Source organism: Copadichromis virginalis, linkage group LG15 (assembly GCF_057382275.1).
Source record: "Copadichromis virginalis isolate Kocher_CV1m ecotype Utaka linkage group LG15, C_Virginalis_male_GT1.1, whole genome shotgun sequence".
NCBI lineage: Eukaryota > Metazoa > Chordata > Actinopteri > Cichliformes > Cichlidae > Copadichromis > Copadichromis virginalis.
The window spans coordinates 32384662-32404016 of record NC_140632.1 but is presented as its reverse complement, the minus strand read 5'-3'; the positions used below and the strand labels follow the sequence as shown (position 1 = coordinate 32404016).

Below are 19355 nucleotides of genomic sequence, written 5' to 3'. Positions count from 1 at the left end.
TGTTTGTACAACTATGGAATCTTCTGTGCAAAAACTTGGGAATTGTGCTAGGATATTGGAAAATGTGAGAGCTTAAACAAGCCTATTCTGAAAGAACACATTTTATAATTGTGTGGTCACAGTTAAACAGATGTAGAAACTACTGAGCTAAGGTTGGGTGTCAAACCTTACAAAGGACCTAGAACAGCTTTTTGGTAACAAAATGTTGATGTCAGCTGAAGCAAAGTCCTTTCAAGTGCAATGAAATTAAATGTACCGGCACTAGAATCAAAATCAATCACGTGCCAGGTGCCCTATTACTTTAATATTGTTTTTTTTTTAGTTTGATGACATATATTGCTATGTTTTTGCACTTAACTTTACCAAAATTGGTTTGTGACCAGAGTTCAGGTTTGGTATCAGTTGTGTTACTAAAGAATATACAAACTATTTTCCAGCTACATGCTGTTTTATTTTTTAAATTTAAGTCCTAACCAGTTGCAGACATGAAGGTTTCCTTGTGAAAATAAAACATCATAATTACAAAATACAATTCAGCCAACGACACACAAGCCCTGTGGACAGAAGCCTTCCTTCCTTGTTTGCACACACAAATAAACCATCAAACTGGATTTCCTACAGCTGGCCAAACCTTACATGGCCTTCTGAGACAAAAGAGAGCTGGACAAAGCTGGCAACAACCTTCTGTCTTCCTTGTGTTTACCAGTTCAGTGAGGAGTAGCTTACACACACACACACACACACACACACACACACACACAGAATACCTGGCAAGAGAAGGAAGATGACATCACTTCTCTACAATAAAGTGAGTCATTGTTCCCTATTTAGCTTTCAACTTCAAACACAAGCAGCACCCTCACAAATGCCCCTCCACCAAAAAAAACCCCTTTGTCAGAATTTGGAGCTGAAATCTAGACCAGCAGCCAGGGGGGTGGTTGGGGGGGGGGTTGCTCCTTACTGTCAATGGCCAGATGCGTCTTATGTGAGACAGATTTGGTGGCCAAATTTGCTCCACTCAAAAGAGCGCACATTGCACAAAATTGATATAGTGTAGCGTGTGAAAATAGGCATTCACACTCATTGTGGCAATCAGTAGGCAGAGCATGTATGGTTCTTTATCTGAGGAAGAATAGATCCACAGCTATGTGGCTCCATTACAAAGACTGTGTGTTTAGTACCACCTGCTGTCTGCCTGGAGGCACTGCAGCAGAGATTCAGATTTGGGCTCAAAATTCTGCTGTTTAAAATGTCTGTAATGTCTTGTTTTTCCTCATGTTATGAACTACAATGACAGAATATTTGAATTGTTTTACTGGATACATGAATAAATGATAGATCTATTAGTTTGAGTGTGCAGAAATATTCCCCACTCTGCACCAACAAGACATATTATTCCCTAAGTAAACATAAATTTTCTTTGATAAAAGCTTTAGAGTTTGTTGATTATTCTATTAACTGGAGTGTCTGTCTTAACATGCAGACACTTTCTCCCTACTGACTAAAGAAATACATCTAAAATTGTAAGTGAAGATAAAAACAAACAAACGAAAAAAGGCACAGTCTGAGCTCCTTGTGTTTTAATGATGAGACAATGACACTGTCTGCTGGCTGACAGGTTGCCTCAAGAGCACTTATGGGACTTTATTTACGCAGCATTCCTCCAATTTTAGTGATTCAGTGGCTGCAGCATCGTTGTAGCTTTTGGTTTGCATTATAGCCTCTTTGGATTATTATGTTTAGATATCATATATTATTTATCATATATTATAGTTTTAGACAGCAGCCAACTGACCTGTCTGTGTTTAAGATTGACTATTTGCTGCCAGTACTGCCTTTTATGTCACCCTGAGTCGACTTATTGGGTTGAAATCTCTCTTACTGTAGCAGGACTGTTGTTACTAAAGTAAGAGAAGCCAGGAATGAAAAAGGAATCTTGGGTATGTTGGACATGATTGTACAGGTTGGTTGTGTTTTTTGAATCTGTATGTGGGTTTGTTACATTTTTAAATTTGTTAGATTTGTCATAAAAAAAATAATAATCTGAATAAAATGTCCAGCTTGAAAGATGACCCCCCCATGTTAAAATGTCTAACTGTATAGCCTTAAAAAGTATATTCTATTGGTTTTAGTCTCTGTAGTTTCATCCTCCATAATAACACACACATCACATCGTTTCACCATTTTGTTTATTTCATAATGCCTTCCTTGATGTCATATGCTGCACCCCCTTCCCAATAACTTATGAAACATTTCGAAAAAGAGGTGTGTGTGTGTGTGTTATAATTCAATCTCAACAGGAGGACTTAAAAAGAAAGATGTTGTTAAGTCTTGGATGTTTAAAACCAGAACCAGTATAATGAGAAATACAATTTGAATATAACCTGATTAAATAGCAACTGTGCAAAAATACTTACGAGATGTGAGACACCAAGAAAAAAAACGTACATTTCATAGTCCTGGGAATAAAGCTGCTGGCAGACATTTACATTATCAGTTCAATGATACACATCTATCTCTCTTCTTTCCGTTATTATTTCATTCATGTTCAGTAGATCAAAAATATCTTTAAAAAAAAAATTTTTTTTTATCCCCACTAAATATCACATAACACAAGCACTTAAAATGCAGGCAACTTCTAAGGCAACATGTGAACTAAAAACAACTTCTACTGTATAGGGAGGTGACCCTCCTCTATTTTGTCCGTTAGGCCATTCACAGACCAGATAAAATATGTCCTATTGCAAACAAATGACACAAAGTGAACTACTGAATAGAAAAGACAAAACGCAAAACAACACTGAGGTCAAATAAGAAGGGATACCACAGCTCCTTGTATTTACTCTGGAAGCTAGCCCACTTTTTAATGTGTATTTTAATGTGAAGCTCTTCCTTCTGCTGACACATCTGACTGGAGGTCTATGGAGAGGCTCATGCTCACAATTAAAAAGGTAGAGATAATGGGTGAATTTAAAAAGGGGCTATGATTTGGATAACAGGGATTCCTAGCACGCACTGCAGAAAGATTTTTTTGCACATTCTGCTTCAAAGCCTTTGTTTTGAGTTTCACATTCTGAGGAGGATGGTGTGGCCATTAACCACTGAGGAGCGCAAACAGACACTGACTGGTTAGCCCACAGGCCCTGAGAGCAAACACAGAGAAAACACAACCTGCGTCTCATCAGCAAGTTGTCTCGGTCATAGACGTCAGCCACCTCGCTCCGTCCTGAAGCGCAGTGGCGGCAGCGGCAGTGTCTGGGCTCATCTGAATGGAGGACCAGTGATTGTTTGGTCTGCGCTCACAGAAGACACTGTGAGGATGTGCAAATGTATGTACAGGAGACAAAGGTCTTCCTGTTGGGTCTACAATGCAACATGCAGCAGACAGTAGAATAGAGGTCTCTTTCCAAAGCTGGACTGGGAGCAGTGTATGTGCAGAGCAGATGACGGGTAGTGTTGGTGTGCAATGTTGAGGAGCGCAGGAGGGTGGAGGTGACGAGGAGGGGGGGGGGGGGGGGGGGGGTTGTGTCTCATCATGACGTGCCCTGTCTCTTCTGTTGCTGAACCCGGATCAGCTCCAGCTGTTTTTTACACTTCTGGTAGTATGTGGACAGACTCTTATTCTCCTCCAGCAGCTTTTTGTGCTCCTGCACCAGACGGGACGTGTTCTGCTGGTCCTTTTCGTCTTGGTCCAGTTCAGCAATGAGCTCCTTCCTGTGCAGATAGTCAGGGGGGGGCTGCGTTTTTAGGCATGTCATTTTCAACATTATGTTACGAGATTATGCATGCAGCTTTGGTAGCTTTTATGCAATTAAAATTTTAAACATTCACACATTACAGCTGTGAGATTTGGCAGTTAAGACACAATGAATAAGCATCTTCCACTGGGGTTTATGTGAGGTCTTTGAATGAAAGTGAATTTAAGAAAAATAATTAAGCAACACTTGACTTTAGTCACTACACTTACTTCCTTTGGATTAGCAAGGCAATCTCAGTTTGCACTTTCAGGTATTCTTGGGCCATCTTGCAGTGTTGCTCAAAAACAGCCATGGACTCTTTGGAGTTGGGACAGGGAGCAAGGGGCTGGAAATGAAAATGGACGCTGTTTAAAAATATTCTGCTCAGGCATTAGTATCAGCTAGTGCGTATTTAAATTTACATTACTCTGTTTACAGAGCATCATGTCCTCAGGGATAATAATAATAATAATCTAATCTAATCAAAATTTATTTATATAGCACATATTAAAAACAACAAAGTTGACAATAGTGTTTCACAGTCAGTAAAAGCATGAGGCAATTAAAACAAGAAAACAGGGCAGGAAACAATAGGTGACAATACAACAAGCCAGATAACAGCCAACTAGTTAGAATCAAAAGCCAAAGTAAAAAGATGGGTTTTAAGACATGATTTAAAAGACTGGATAGACTCGGCGGTCCGAATATGAACACGGAGGTTATTCCAGAGTCTAGGTGCCACGGTTGCAAAGGCCCGGTCACCTCTGGACTTCAGTCGACACCTAGGTTGTGCTAGGAGCATCTGATTGGAAGATCGTAGTGCTCTACTGGGATTCTACAAATAATAATAATAATGAGATGGCTGATGTCCCATGGCCTCAGTCGCCTCATAGCTAAGTGCCTCGAGGCAACTGTTGTTGTGATTTGGCACTCTAAAAATAAAACTCAATGAACTTGAATTGATACCAGTGCAGCTGAGCCGCATCAGATTCAATACAGCATTTACATTACAAAGCATAATTCAATTCAATTAAATTTTATTTACACAGGGCCAAATCACAACAACAGTCGCCTCAAGGCGCTTTATATTGTAAGGAATACCCTACAATAATACATACAGAGAAAAACCCAACATTCATATGACCCACTATGAGCAAGCACTTTTGGTGACAGTGGGAAGGAAGGGTTATTAACTAGGGGTGCAGCAATACTCGTATCGATATTGAACCGTTCGATACAGTGCTTTCGGTTCGGTACGCATATGTATTGAACAATACAAAATTTTTAATTTATTTTATCAACTTTTCTTCTGATGATGCTGTCTGTGTTGAGAGCTCAGTGTATCTGCGTTCAACTACTCCGTCTAGGCTGCACTGTCGAGCGTAGATCCACTGAGCTCAGCGCAAGCTAGCGAGACAGATGTTAAGCTCGTTGCAACATGGCAACTTCCTCAACGCTAGCCAAAATTGAACCTCCCCCACCCTCATTCAGATCTGGCGTTTGGAACTATTTTGGTCTTCATGTGAAGTATGACCCTGAAGGTAAGCGCGTCATGGACAAAAGTAAAACAGTATGTTAGATGTGCCACGCAATGCTCAATTACATTGTTGGGAATTAGTGCGTTAGCGCAATTAGCTCGTTAACGTGTTGACGCCGTCCAGCCCCACACACGGGGCGATCCGCAGTAACTCGTTAACGGAGATTTGCCGCGTTATGGCGTTAATGTCAATTTTAACGAGATTAATGCTGACAGCACTAGTGGGAACACAACGAATATGACTGCACATTTACGCCGACATCATCCTAGTGCAAAGACAAGTGGAAGCAGACAAAAACAACAAGTACGTATGCTACAAACTAGACAGCCGTTAGCACATGATTCTCCTTATGGGGACCTGATATGTTTAATATGCTGCTGAGAATATAGCCCAGAAGAAGCGTATAGTATAGCTTTTATTTTGGAAAGAGCCATTTCTCTGAAATAAACTCTTTTCCAAAGATGAGTGATTTCTCGACCAGATAAGATTTTTTTTTTTTAATTATTTTGTTGTTTCAGCAACATTACATTTAAAAACTGTACTTTTGAGTTAAAATATATCTTTATAATTTTAATAAATGACAAATTAAAAAGGAATGAACATTTTTTTGTATCGAAAAAATATCGAACCGTGACACCAAAGTATCGAACCGAATCGTGAATTTTGTGTATCATTGCACCCCTATTATTTACACATCAGTGCATTGTGTACAAGTGCCTGATAGGATGGTGTACCTGCAGCTGATGGTCTAGGGTGAGATAAGCCATGGGAATGGAGTTGTCTGAGCCATTTGTATCTGAGGGGAGAAAGATATATAACAGGCTGTTTTGGGACTTCATAGAAACAGAAATGTCAGAAATTAGCAACACACGTCCTAAACACATCTTTGGCCAAAAAACAGAAAAATCATTAACATTTATAAAGGTAGCCTGAATGAGTTATAAAGTTGGGCCACAGTGATATTGATGGTGGTATAGTCATTGTGTTTAATAGATGTGTAATAAATCACTGAGGGGTACAATTTTTCACTCTGACATTTGACATGGATACCTCAGTGGGAACAGCTGACAAGAAGTTCTTCGCAACTAAACTTTTTGATATGGTCCAGAAAGGATTTGTTTCAATTCACTTAGACTGTCATGGATTTGGAAGAGGAGAGCTTTTTGAGGATTACCAATTAGCAGTTTTCATCAGAAACTGAGATGCCAGGAGTTCCCAGCTGTTACTGCACATGATATGACTCATATGTTCAGTCCTAATAATACTTTCCCAATGTGGCAGTTTGAGACTTAATACGTACAATAATTATATAATAATTTCTGTACTGTTGCTCATAATTTCAAACAAATAGCTTACAAAAACTTTTCAACAGTGATTCCCTTCTCAATTGTGGCTGTACATTGGGTGGGACTACCCAATGTAGTAAACAGTAGTTAACTGTAGTGGAATTTGTGCAGTTGTCATTACCTGTGGGGTCATCGGGGGAGAAATAGCCCCTGCCACTTGTCTTGTCAGGCGGCATCATTCTCACACTTGGACTGGAAGATCGACTGCTGTTCCTACTCCCCTGCAAAGGTTACAAAAGAAGCCAAAAAGTCAATAATACCCTCCAAGTCTCAGAGTGAGAAAATGACATCTGGACCAAAATATGAGCAAAATAGTGCACTCATTGTAGACAACATGGAGACATTTTTAGTAATGTCATGTCTTTGAAGATGCTCCACAGTGTTTTGTTAGCAGCAATAGTGAAGAATAATGAGCGCACCATTTAACAGCCACTTTAAGCAGTTCTGTCACATTTGTGTCCCACAATGTGGCTGTTATGCTTTAAGCTTGACACGAAAGTACTGTGCACTCTGATTGTGCAGGTTTTAAGTTTACTAATGAATCTAATGCATTGATACTTTAATGGTATAGTAGACAATCGCATTATGCTGTGACGTGATCTGTGAATATGGTTTTGTTGAACTGCTAAGGACTGAACAGTGAAGCTATAATTCTGGGCACACCATAAAGAGCGTGAAACTAGAAAAGCTAACTGTTATCTTTCAAACTAAAAAATGTGATTTAAGTTAGATCTCTTTAAACGCTCAATCCCTAAAGTCACTAATCATCAAAAAGCTAAAACCTCACAGGTCCTCTGCACATGTCTTACCTGGCTGGATTCTGTGCAGATGCCTGGCAGATCCTGTACAGACCGACGTCTCTGAGACTCACATGTGGCTGTGAAAAGCGTAAAGGACAGACAAGAGAAAGAGTGAGACCTCAAGTACTATGGATAGTGGTACTGGGGGACTAATCCCTGTGTTTGCTTGTGGCTTGACGGGGATCCAGACCCACAGAGCCATACTGTAACAGTTGCACTTACTTAACCATCATAAGTTGTGGTGTGGCGGGAACATAACCAATCCATTCAATTCTATTTATGTTGTGCCACTTGTTCAAGGTTCACAATATTGAAATGTAAAGACCCAACAATATTAGAAAGAAACCCAAACAATCACCCAACTCCCTGTAACAATCCCCCTAGCAAGCACTTGGCAACAGTGCGAAGGAAAAACTCTGTTTTAACATAAAGACACCTGCAGCAGAATCAGACTCAGGGATGGGTAGAAGAGAACAAAAACAGCGGGGCTATAAGTAACCGCCATTGACAGAGAACACAGCATACACACAAACCACCACTCCAGACAAAAATACAAAAAAGGTTGTTGGGGGCGGCTCAGACAAAAACACAAAATGTCACAGTACTCATTCTAGTAATCAGCAATTCATCTGCTGGTCAGGTTAACACTATGCCAGGATGACATTAGGTGCAATCAGAACATCAGCTCGATCACCTTGCAGGAACTACAAGACTCTTCAGTTGCATGCAATTTCAAGTTCTGACAGAATTCCAGTGTTTTCTCCACACATGTTACTAGGGATGTTACTAGAGAACTGGTGCCATAGACTGAAAAGCAGCGCACATTTCGGTGCTTTATTTCGGTGCTTTTTTTTTTCCTGAGATGTCATACACTTTGGATTCTAGCCAATCATTTTACCTTTGCAAGCGTAGTAGGCGGGCCCAGGTACGTACGTTCTTTTAGAGCAGTGCTACAGATTAAAAATGCCCAAGGTGAAGCAGTCAAAAGTCTGGCTGTACTTCACAGCAAAAGATGCAAACTCAGCAGCCTGCAACAAGTGCTTTAAGATGATACTGTGCAAAGGAGGCAACACCTCGAATCTGATGAAACACCTGGCGACGCACAGCATTTTGTTAAAAGCCGAAAAATGCGGCGTATTTGATAGCTTACTGCGAGACCTCACACCGAGCACATCTACTGTGGGTGTGGTGCCTGTTATCAGACCCGGAGTTAGCAACATCCCACAAAAACCCAAAGAGGAGAGTCCTGGCCCCTAGCCCTGCCAGTGTAGCAGAAATGATGACGGATGATGGCAGCAGCAGCCGTTCTTCTCTGTGTGAGTAGCTTAATGTTGTTCGTGTGTAATTTACGTTGAGTAGGCTAACCACGTTATTAAATTAATGCCTGTAAGGTGAACTAGCAAACACCATCGTAGTTACATGTGGCTGTCTTCTTGTTTGATGGCAGATACTCCCTTCACCCTGGCCTAAAAGGCTAAAATGACCAAAGAAAAAGTGGAAAACAGCTAAACATGAGAGGTTTTTGGACAAAGTTTGTGTTTTGTTTTTTTCATTGTTTAAGCACTGCTTCCAGCCAAGAGTGATACCATAAATCCCCCATAGCTGCATAAAAGGCTAACATTGTTATCTTTTTACATAAAAACAGCTAAACATGAGAGGTTTTTGGACCAATTTTGTGTTCTCCATTCTTTAATCACCGATTCGAGCACCGTTTAAGCACCGGCACCGTTTCAAAAGTACCGGTTTAGTACTGGTATCGGATAAAACCTAAACGATATCCATCCCTATATGTTACACAGAGTCACAAACTAGCACCAAAACACGAGTGCAACCAATAGTACATGGAGTAATACTACTACCACTCCTCATAATAGCACTAATAATTTACATATCTGTCTTTAGGAATAACAGTCACTCTGAAGCTAAGAGTTGACAGTTGGAGCAACAACATGACAATTAGCCACAGGTACTAACCTAAAATGATATTTTATTAGCAGGCAGGTCCCTCTGGGCTTCACACCAAAATCAACTAAGCTTTGAATGGAATTAAACTTTTTAGGACTCCCAAAAATGCTAAATATTATTCAAGACATCAGACTTTTGACATTTTACCAACATACCATTAATCTGTATTATATATGGTCACAATCTCTGAAATGGCAATGTTAAATGGGAACTGGGACAGTCTAAGATAAAATGTCCTCCTGTTAAAATTGCGGTTGCTGGTGTTTGTTATCTAATCTCTAGGACAGTGTGACAGGGCCTCTAAATAATAATACATTCATAATGGACTGAAAAAAGCAATACTTGTAATCAAAGTTATGGCAAACAATGCAATTAACGATTAAAAATGTGACATTTTGCATAAACTTTTCACCAACCAGCAATGACATGTTGCAACCAACACATTTTAAAAACGCACAACTGCTTGGCAAGTAGTTTGCAGACTGGTCAGCATCTTCTATGCAAACTGTTGGCGACCTGCTAGTTACCAAAGAAATCCCCAGGAAGCTTTTGGTGTAGCACTGTATACATCTTTGCAACTAATATCACATGAAAGACTGGCCGCAACATCCAGCAATCGCCTGCCAAACAGGTCACGGGGGTCAGTGGTCAATGAAGTCTTTAGGTCTCCGTGGATGGCTCTATAGCAATGAGTCTCACAGCAACCATTTGCAACTGGTCGCAAGTCACGACCAGTGCAGACTTATTTTGGTGGATTTGACTGATCTCTAGGCCTGTGTGATTCACAATTAACTGACGCCTAAAACAAACAAACAAACAAATAAATAAAATAAGCGATATCAACTTTAACACCACCCACTTGGAAAAGGGATTCTTCTATAGTCAGGACATTCCCCAAATTTCTAATTTACATCCATGAAAAGTGATCCTATTAAGACAAATTTTTAGTTTTAGAGTTATTGGTTCTATTACTAGTTAGATAACATACACTAATATAAACCTATTGACTGCAAACAACCAACCTGATGATGTCATGTTCTGTACTGACAAGATGACACTAAACATTTTTCAAATATTTTAAGCACTTCTTAAATGTAGTCACATAGACAGTGTTACACATGTAACGTTTCACAGATCAAAGCACACCCCACGGTCGGGTCGCTCACTCACCACCAACGTGATTGGTTTGGTGGTGAGTCAGCGGTGATCTGGAGGGATCATGGAAAAGTGACTCGATGAAGATCAGACCACATTTTACTGACACTCATTACATAAATTGGTTATTTTTTTTCCTTGTACAGGTTTGCAGATCCAAAGGTGCGTGCCTTACCATCTATAACAATTCCATGCAGACTCCCTGCACCACTTGATTAAATGAAACACTTACTCAATGTCTCTCATATATCTTCAAAATAGAAGTATTTCTGACAGGCAGAGTTGTCCCCATTCCCTTTGATCCATATCTCAACTTATAATAATAGCTCTGACCCTCACTGTGAGGGAAATTAATCAAAATGACTTTTTTCAAAGTGGATGTGGATGGATGGAAAGTGAGTGAGAAATGGGGAAAAAAAAAATAGCCATGCTTTCTCAATGTCCTCTAAGCATGAAAGTCAAGGACAAGCTCAAATGCACTAATTTACTACTGCTACCCGTGATTTGCTGCAGCCAAGCCAGGGATATAAGAGACAGGAGAGGGCCAGGACTTAGGAAAGTTATCTCATCTATGTCAAAATACTGACTATAACGTACTGATTAACAACCACTTGCTTTTAGTGGACAAATATGCACACAGCTCCAACAAATGTGTTGATAACAGATGAGAAAACTTCAATATTTTACGAAAAACAAACAAAGAAAAAACAGAAAACAGGACATGACACAGCTATGATGTATGTAACTCCAAAATCAGCTTCAAGGACTTCTGTGTTGTTGTTTTTTTAAATTTTAAATTTTTGGTTTGTGTTTTTAAATCAGAGGGCAAATTCGAAAAAAATTTAAATGTTATGAACATTATCTGCATTCTTGAGGGGATCATATGGAGTGACACACAACAGAAAGCCATGTCTGATGACAGTAACCCACAGGCTCATTCAAGCCAGTTCCACCGTGTCACCGGAAAGACCAGTAGTCCAGTGATACCTGTAACGACGATCTTGGGGACATCCAGTATGGTTCCGAATGATGCAGTTTTACGGTGGCCTCGCTTATACGGGGGGTTTGCTGCAAAAACACATATACACATATAGCTGCATACAGGACAAGCATGCCCACAGCTGGACTGCAAATGTGGGTCATACACATGCAGAACATAGCTGTGCATGCAGAGGAAACATGCACCATTCATTCCAGGAGCTGTGAATCAGTACTGCATAGACAGTCAGCAGAGAATGCACTACCTTCCTCAGCACAGACAAGAGCAGGAATTTTGCTTTTTGGAAAAGTTCAACAAGGTGATCTGAGAACAGAGTTTTCAATAATTAAATGTTAGAAACCCCAACCACTGAAGCTATATTTAATTGTGAACAACATTTAAAACAAACAAACAAACAAGAAAGAAAACTGACAGACATTCACATTGAAATCGAAACTACACCAGAGGAGTTCTTGATTTAGTTTCTCTATGACAGCACGAGTACATCTGCTGAAAGGAGATTAGCGACAGCTGGTTTCGAGAGGCCCTATCTTCAGAGACATATTGGCACTTTTAATGAGGAATCAATCTTCAATTCAAAGTGATGAAATCACATAAAAGGGCGACCTAGGTGCCAAAAAGAAGCTTCCAGACTGGACCAGCAAAGACTGCCTCAATATTAATACTGCATGCACTCCCCCCCTTTTTTTTTTTTTTTTAAATTTGAAGTAATGGCATGATCAGGCCAATATGCTTTGTTAAGCTGGTCTTTTTTTTCTTTTCTTAAATGTATTTGATGTATTGATTTGTGCCAAGTTTTGTCTGGCATTACCTGCAGGTGCAAACTGCATCTTGGGCTCCAACTCTGACAGGTCAGCACTCATTCTTTTGCTGTCAGAAGAAGACAGGCACTGTGTTCGTGCTGACAGACTCTCAACGCTGCCCCCTCTGGAAAGAGACACATTCCTTAATGTGTCTCCCTGAAAGACAAACACGAAACTTTTACTGAACCACAGAAGACTGTATTACAAATGAGGATTAAGTGCTTATCAGTGCAACTTCATGGCTGACTCTGGGTTTTCAGTGTTCTGCAAACCTGGGATATACATTTTTTTACCAGTCAATATAACAGCTAATATAAAAAATTGTCCTTTAAGGACCTTTATGTTTGTTTCATTGTTCATTGACATATGCATTATGATGAATCCAAACTATGTAAAAACTATGTTAAAAAAAACACCACAACACAGAAACCAGCAGAGTTGTCAACAGAAGACAAAAAAAAAAGATAAATCATTACATGTACAGTAAAAACGTCCCTTTTTAATATGGTCTTACCTTTGGCTTGAAATGAGGTGCAAACTGAGGCGTAATCTTAATAGTGTCATTGCTCCCTTGAGAATCACTGTGCTCCATGTTCGCATCACTTCTGTAGCTTGTGCTGTTACCAGTGTAGTCTACATATGAACCTGTCATTTCAATAGACACAGGACAGGACAGGACAGAAGTTAAATTTATTTATCAGTTTTAATATCAGGACAGCAAAGCAGGCAGGCAGGAAAGGAGCGATCGAGAACAAGACTGCAGTAAATTTTTGGCACAAGGGCTATCTGCTCAAATTTATACTGGCACAGAGACAGTTTCAATATTTTTTTAAATATACACTTTCACCGGTATTGCATCTTTACATTAACTTTGTGGATTTTTGTTGTCTTTGAGTTTTCAAAACACTGAAAAAAAATCAAATAATGAAAATAAAGAACTAACAGACAAATATAGAAATCTGAAATAGACTGAAAATATTACTACAATGCATTTTCCTCTGCTTAGTTATATGCTTAAACTTAGGTGGTTGTCTCATTTGAGTTGAGGCTGTATTTGAATCGTCTTGCCACGGCCATCTCTATGGAGGAGTTGGGTGGGGGCAGAGCATCTGTGGCTCCTGGGAGAGGTGGGAGGCTCACGTGTACTTACAGTCAGGACCATAAATATTGGGACATCGACACAATTCTAACATTTTTGGCTCTATACACCACCACAATGGTTTCCAAATGAAATGAACAAGATGTGCTTTAACTGCAGACTGTCAGATTTTATTAGAGGGTATTTACATCCAAATCAGGTGAATGGTGTAGGAATAACAACAGTTTGCATATGTGCCTCCCACTTGTTAAGGGACCAAAAGTAATGGGACAGAATAAGAACCACAAATCAAACTTTCACTTTTTAATTCTTGGTTGCAAATCCTTTGCAGTTAATCACAGCCGGAAGTCTGGAACACAGACATTACCAGACGCTGGGTTTCATCCCTGGTGATGCTCTGCCAGGCCTCTACTGCAACCGTCTTCAGTTACTGCTTGTTCTTGGGGCATTTTCCCCTCAGTCTTGTCTCCAGCAAGTGAAATGCATGCTCAATCTGATTCAGTTCAGGTGATTGACTTGGCCATTGCAAAACAGTCCACTTCTTTCCATTCAAAAACTCTTTGGTTGCTTTTGCAGTATGCTTTGGGTCAATGTCCATCTGCACTGTGAAGCGCCGTCCAATGAGTTCTGAAGCATTTGGCTGAATATGAGCAGATATTATTGCCCGAAACACTTCAGAATTCATCGTGCTGCTTTTCTCAGCAGTCACATCATCAATGAATACAAGAGAACCAGTTCCACTGGCAGCCATACATGCCCACGCCATGACAGTTCCACCAACATGCTTTACTGATGAGGTGGTATGGTTAGGATCATGAGCAGTTCCTTTCCTTCTCCATACTCTTCTCTTCCCATCACTCTGGTACAAGTTGATCTTGGTCTCACCTGTCCATAGGATGTTGTTCCAGAACTGTGAAGGTTTTTTTTAGATGTCGTTTGGCAAACTCTAATCTGGCCTTCCTGTTTTTGGGGCTCACCAATGGTTTACATCTTGTGGTGAACCCTCTGTATTCACACTGGTGGAGTCTTCTCTTGATTGCTGACTTTGACATACATACACCTACCTCCTGGAGTGTGTTTTTTATCTGGCCAACTGTTGAGAAGGGTGTTTTCTTCACCAGGGTAAGGATTCTTCGGTCATCCACCACAGTTGTTTTCTGTGGTCTTCTGGGTCTTTCGGTGTTGCTGAGCTCACCGGTGCATTCCTTCTTCATGAGAACGTTTCAAACAGTTGTTTTGACCACGCCTAATGTTTTTGCCATCTTTCTGATGGGTTTGTTTTGTTTTTTCAGCCTAATGATGGCTTGCTTCACTGATAGTGACAGCTCTTTGGATCTCATCTTGGCAGTTGACAGCAACAGATTCCAAATGCAAATAGCACACTTGAAATGAACTCTGGACCTTTTATCTGCTCATTGCAATTGGGATGAGGGGATATCACACACCTGGCCATGGAACAGCCAAGAAGCCAATTGTCCCATTGCTTTTGGTCCCTTAACAAGTGGGAGGCACATATGCAAACTGTTTTAATTCCTACACCCGATTTTGATGTAATAACCCTCTAATAAAAGCTGACAGTCTGCAGTTAAAGCACATCTTGTTTGTTTCATTTGTTGGAATTGTGTCGATGTCCCAATATTTATGGACCTGACTGTATGCCACACTGATTCAGTGCTGGTCCTATAAATTCACAAAAATGCCACACTTCTGTGTACTCTGTTCAGTGTTACTGTCACTGCACCCTCAACTGCACTGAAGCATTTGTGATGACTGGCAATGAGTCTTTTACAGCGCTGTGGAGAAATCTTGGCCCACTCATCTTTGTAGAATTGTTGTAATTCAGCCTCACTGGAGAGTTTGAGCATGAACCGGCTTTTTAGGTCATACCACAGAATGGCAATCAAATTCAGTTCAAAGCTTTGACTAGGCCACTCCAAAGTCTTCATTTGGTTTTTCTTATATCATTCAGAGGTGGACTTGCTGGTGTGTTTCGGATCATTGTCCTGCTGCAGAACCCAAGTGAACTTCGGCTTGATGGCTGGACATTCTCCTTCAAGGATGATTTGGTAGACAACAGAATTCATGGTTCCATTTACTATAGCAAGTCAACAAAACAGCTCCACACCATCATACTACTACCACCATATTTTACTGTTGGTATGATGTTCCTTTTCTGAAATGCTGTGTTATAGTAATGCAAGATGCAAGGGGACACACACTTTTGTCCAAAAGTCTTGGGGATCATCAAGATGTTCTCCAGCAAAACTGAGAAGAGCCTTTATGTTCCTTTTGTCGTCTCTTTCTTCTGGTGGAGTCATGAATACCGGCCTTAACTGAGGCATACAGTTCTTCTGATGTCCTTCTGGGGTCTTTTGGGACCTCTTGGATGAGTCGTCACTGCACTTTTGGGGTAATTTTGGTCATGTGGCCACTCCTGGGAGGGTTCACCACTCTTACATGTTTTCCCCATTTGTGGATAATGGCTTTCACTGTGGCTTTCTGGAGTCCCAGAGCTTTTCTATTACTATTATTGTAATTTTATATTATTGTTGCGTTTACTTTTATCCTGTTGCTAAACTAATTTCCCTTTTGGGACAACAAAGAATTTGAATTGAATTGAATTGAATTAGATATGGCTTTATTTAGTTTGTCATTTGTTCCTGAATTTTCTTGGATCGCGGAATGATGTCTGGCTTTTGAGGATGTTTTGGTGTACTCCAGTACTTATGTACTTAGGAACATCTATCTTACTGCTTCATGTTAATGTTAATCCAGCTGCTAATGTTATGTGTACTGGCCTGAATTTTACTGCAATCATTTGCCCACAAACTTAAGCCAAGGCTGCTTTCTTTTGAAGGTATATTATTCTGAGAACTTCTAAAACACATGTGACCTTGAGCTCAGTACTGGGCAACTGTATAGATACCAGGATACACTGGAGTTGCTGTGCTGGTCAACAACATGCCGCTCATGGTACACCTTTGTAAACATCCATGGTATTTGTGCAGGCAGAGAAAACAGTTTGAATTAACAAAGGAAAAAAATCCTATGTGGTAGAAGAAGTAAGTTAACGACGCACATAATAGTTTTTCTGTAAAGAAAAGCGATTAGCAGCAGTAAGAGGAACTATAATTATTTAAACATAATCTAGAGCGTCATCTTCACACGACCTTAACATGAGATGTACCTGTACTAGTTGCAGAGTTGCTCTGTCCCTCATCTGAATACTGGTATGGATACTGAAGGGGTTCATCAGACCCTGGGAAGTACTGCAAAAAGAATGAAAACAACACATAATGTTGGGAGTTCTCAACTCAGGCTTACTATGAATGAAAAAAATCCTATTAGTATAATTAATTCAGGAGAGTAGGACTTGGTGATATTTTGAGACATAATATATGTATTATGTATATATATGTAATATATATAATAAATAATATATGGAAAGTTTAAGCTATATTTGGCTTAATGTTACAACCTCAAACACTAAGAGAACACCAAGAATGAATCTACCAGAGATCACTGACACAAAGCCATATTTACCTTGCAGAAAAGAGATAGGGTTGGTCAACTGCTAAGTGACCTTCGTTTACTATAGTTCTGACACTATATAGCACAGTATACAGTGGGGCAAAAAAGTATTTAGTCAGCCACCGATTGTGCAAGTTCCCCCACCTAAAATGATGACAGAGGTCAGTAATTTGCACCAGAGGTACACTTCAACTGTGAGAGACAGAATGTGAAAAAAAAATAAAAATCCATGAATCCACATGGTAGGATTTGTAAAGAATTTATTCGTAAATCAGGGTGGAAAATAAGTATTTGGTCAATAACAAAAATACAACTCAATACTTTGTAACATAACCTTTGTTGGCAATAACAGAGGTCAAACGTTTACTATAGGTCTTTACCAGGTTTGCACACACAGTAGCTGGTATTTTGGACCATTCCTCCATGCAGATCTTCTCGAGAGCAGTGATGTCTTGGGGCTGTCGCCGAGCAACACGGACTTTCAACTCCCGCCACAGATTTTCTATGGGGTTGAGGTCTGGAGACTGGCTAGGCCACTCCAGGACTTTCAAATGCTTCTTACGGAGCCACTTCTTTGTTGCCCGGGCGGTGTGTTTTGGATCATTGTCATGTTGGAAGACCCAGCCTCGTTTCATCTTCAAAGTTCTCACTGATGGAAGGAGGTTTTGGCTCAAAATCTCACGATACATGGCCCCATTCATTCTGTCCTTAACACGGATCAGTCGTCCTGTCCCCTTGGCAGAAAAACAGCCCCATAGCATGATGTTTCCACCCCCATGCTTCACAGTAGGTATGGTGTTCTTGGGATGCAACTCAGTATTCTTCTTCCTCCAAACACGACGAGTTGAGTTTATACCAAAAAGTTCTACTTTGGTTTCATCTGACCACATGACATTCACCCAATCCTCTGCTGGATCATCCATGTGCTCTCTGGCAAACTTCAGACGGGCCTGGACATGCACTGGCTTCAGCAGCGGAACACGTCTGGCACTGCGGGATTTGATTCCCTGCCGTTGTAGTGTGTTACTGATGGTGACCTTTGTTACTTTGGTCCCAGCTCTCTGCAGGTCATTCACCAGGTCCCCCCGTGTGGTTCTGGGATCTTTGCTCACCGTTCTCATGATCATTTTGACCCCACGGGATGAGATCTTGCGTGGAGCCCCAGATCGAGGGAGATGATCAGTGGTCTTGTATGTCTTCCATTTTCTGATGATTGCTCCCACAGTTGATTTTTTCACACCAAGCTGCTTGCCTATTGTAGATTCACTCTTCCCAGTCTGGTGCAGGTCTACAATACTTTTCCTGGTGTCCTTCGAAAGCTCTTTGGTCTTGGCCATGGCGGAGTTTGGAGTCTGACTGTTTGAGGCTGTGGACAGGTGTCTTTTATACAGATGATGAGTTCAAACAGGTGCCATTCATACAGGTAACGAGTGGGGGACAGAAAAGCTTCTTACAGAAGACGTTACAGGTCTGTGAGAGCCAGAGATTTTCCTTGTTTGAGGTGACCAAATACTTATTTTCCACCCTGATTTACGAATAAATTCTTTACAAATCCTACCATGTGAATTCATGGCTTTTTTTTTTTCACATTCTGTCTCTCACAGTTGAAGTGTACCTCTGGTGCAAATTACTGACCTCTGTCATCATTTTAAGTGGGGGAACTTGCACAATCGGTGGCTGACTAAATACTTTTTTTTGCCCCACTGTATATGAATAAAGATGTGGTTTGTTTAAAATAGTATAATGGTTTTTCAAACATATGAATGATGTATTTTAGAAGTGTTATAAAATAATACACAAGACTATCTATAATTTGCATAATTACATCAATGTTCAAAAATACTGTTGGCCACCAGTGCTACCCCTCAAACCTCTTAGTATACACGTTTGGTATCAATGTAAGACTGTTAAAATGGTGTTAAATGGTTAAAATGTGCCGTAAAACTATTTCCGCAAACGGGAAGCAGTAGCACAAATGTATTCCAACAGCCGAAAAGTCATCCACTGCAAAATGAAGAATGTTTTAAACTCTGCATGTCAACATCTTCCCACACACCAAAGAAAATGTTAAATAAAACAGCTGTGATACCTGATTCTTTGTCAATCGTTTTTATAGTCACCGTCTAGACTTTTTTTTCTGTAATTTGGGGTCATCACATTTTAATTTTACTATTTTTATATATTATAAGCACAAAAGAACAATTTCAATTGTTTTATTATTACTCGATGTCCTTTTTCGTTATGATCTTTTGTTTGCTTTTTAAAGGTCTAGTGTTGACCACCTGCTGTGACAGTATTGTCATTGGTCAAAAACCTCTGCGTGCAACTGATGGTTAAAAAAAATGGTTTAAATAAAACATTTTAATTCATTCAGATTTCTT

General features: G+C 40.1%; 1 protein-coding gene across 4 annotated transcripts in view; it reads right to left on the bottom strand.

Moving 5' to 3' along the window:
• Positions 1-2172: 2172 nt before the first annotated feature.
• map3k7 (mitogen-activated protein kinase kinase kinase 7) overlaps positions 2173-19355 on the bottom strand; it is a 28328-nt gene continuing 11145 nt past the window's right edge. For 3 of the 4 annotated variants that reach the window (XM_085432923.1, XM_085432925.1, XM_085432924.1), the window contains exons 10-18: positions 16631-16712; positions 12859-12989; positions 12353-12500; positions 11529-11609; positions 7431-7498; positions 6743-6842; positions 6010-6071; positions 3968-4083; positions 2173-3714 (exon numbers count right to left, since the gene is read on the bottom strand). In XM_085432923.1, coding sequence (XP_085289049.1) covers positions 3534-3714; positions 3968-4083; positions 6010-6071; positions 6743-6842; positions 7431-7498; positions 11529-11609; positions 12353-12500; positions 12859-12989; positions 16631-16712 — 969 coding nt within the window. In that variant the 3' untranslated portion in view covers positions 2173-3533. The remainder of the gene's footprint in view (positions 3715-3967; positions 4084-6009; positions 6072-6742; positions 6843-7430; positions 7499-11528; positions 11610-12352; positions 12501-12858; positions 12990-16630; positions 16713-19355) is intronic. The other variant, XM_085432926.1, reaches the window with a different exon arrangement.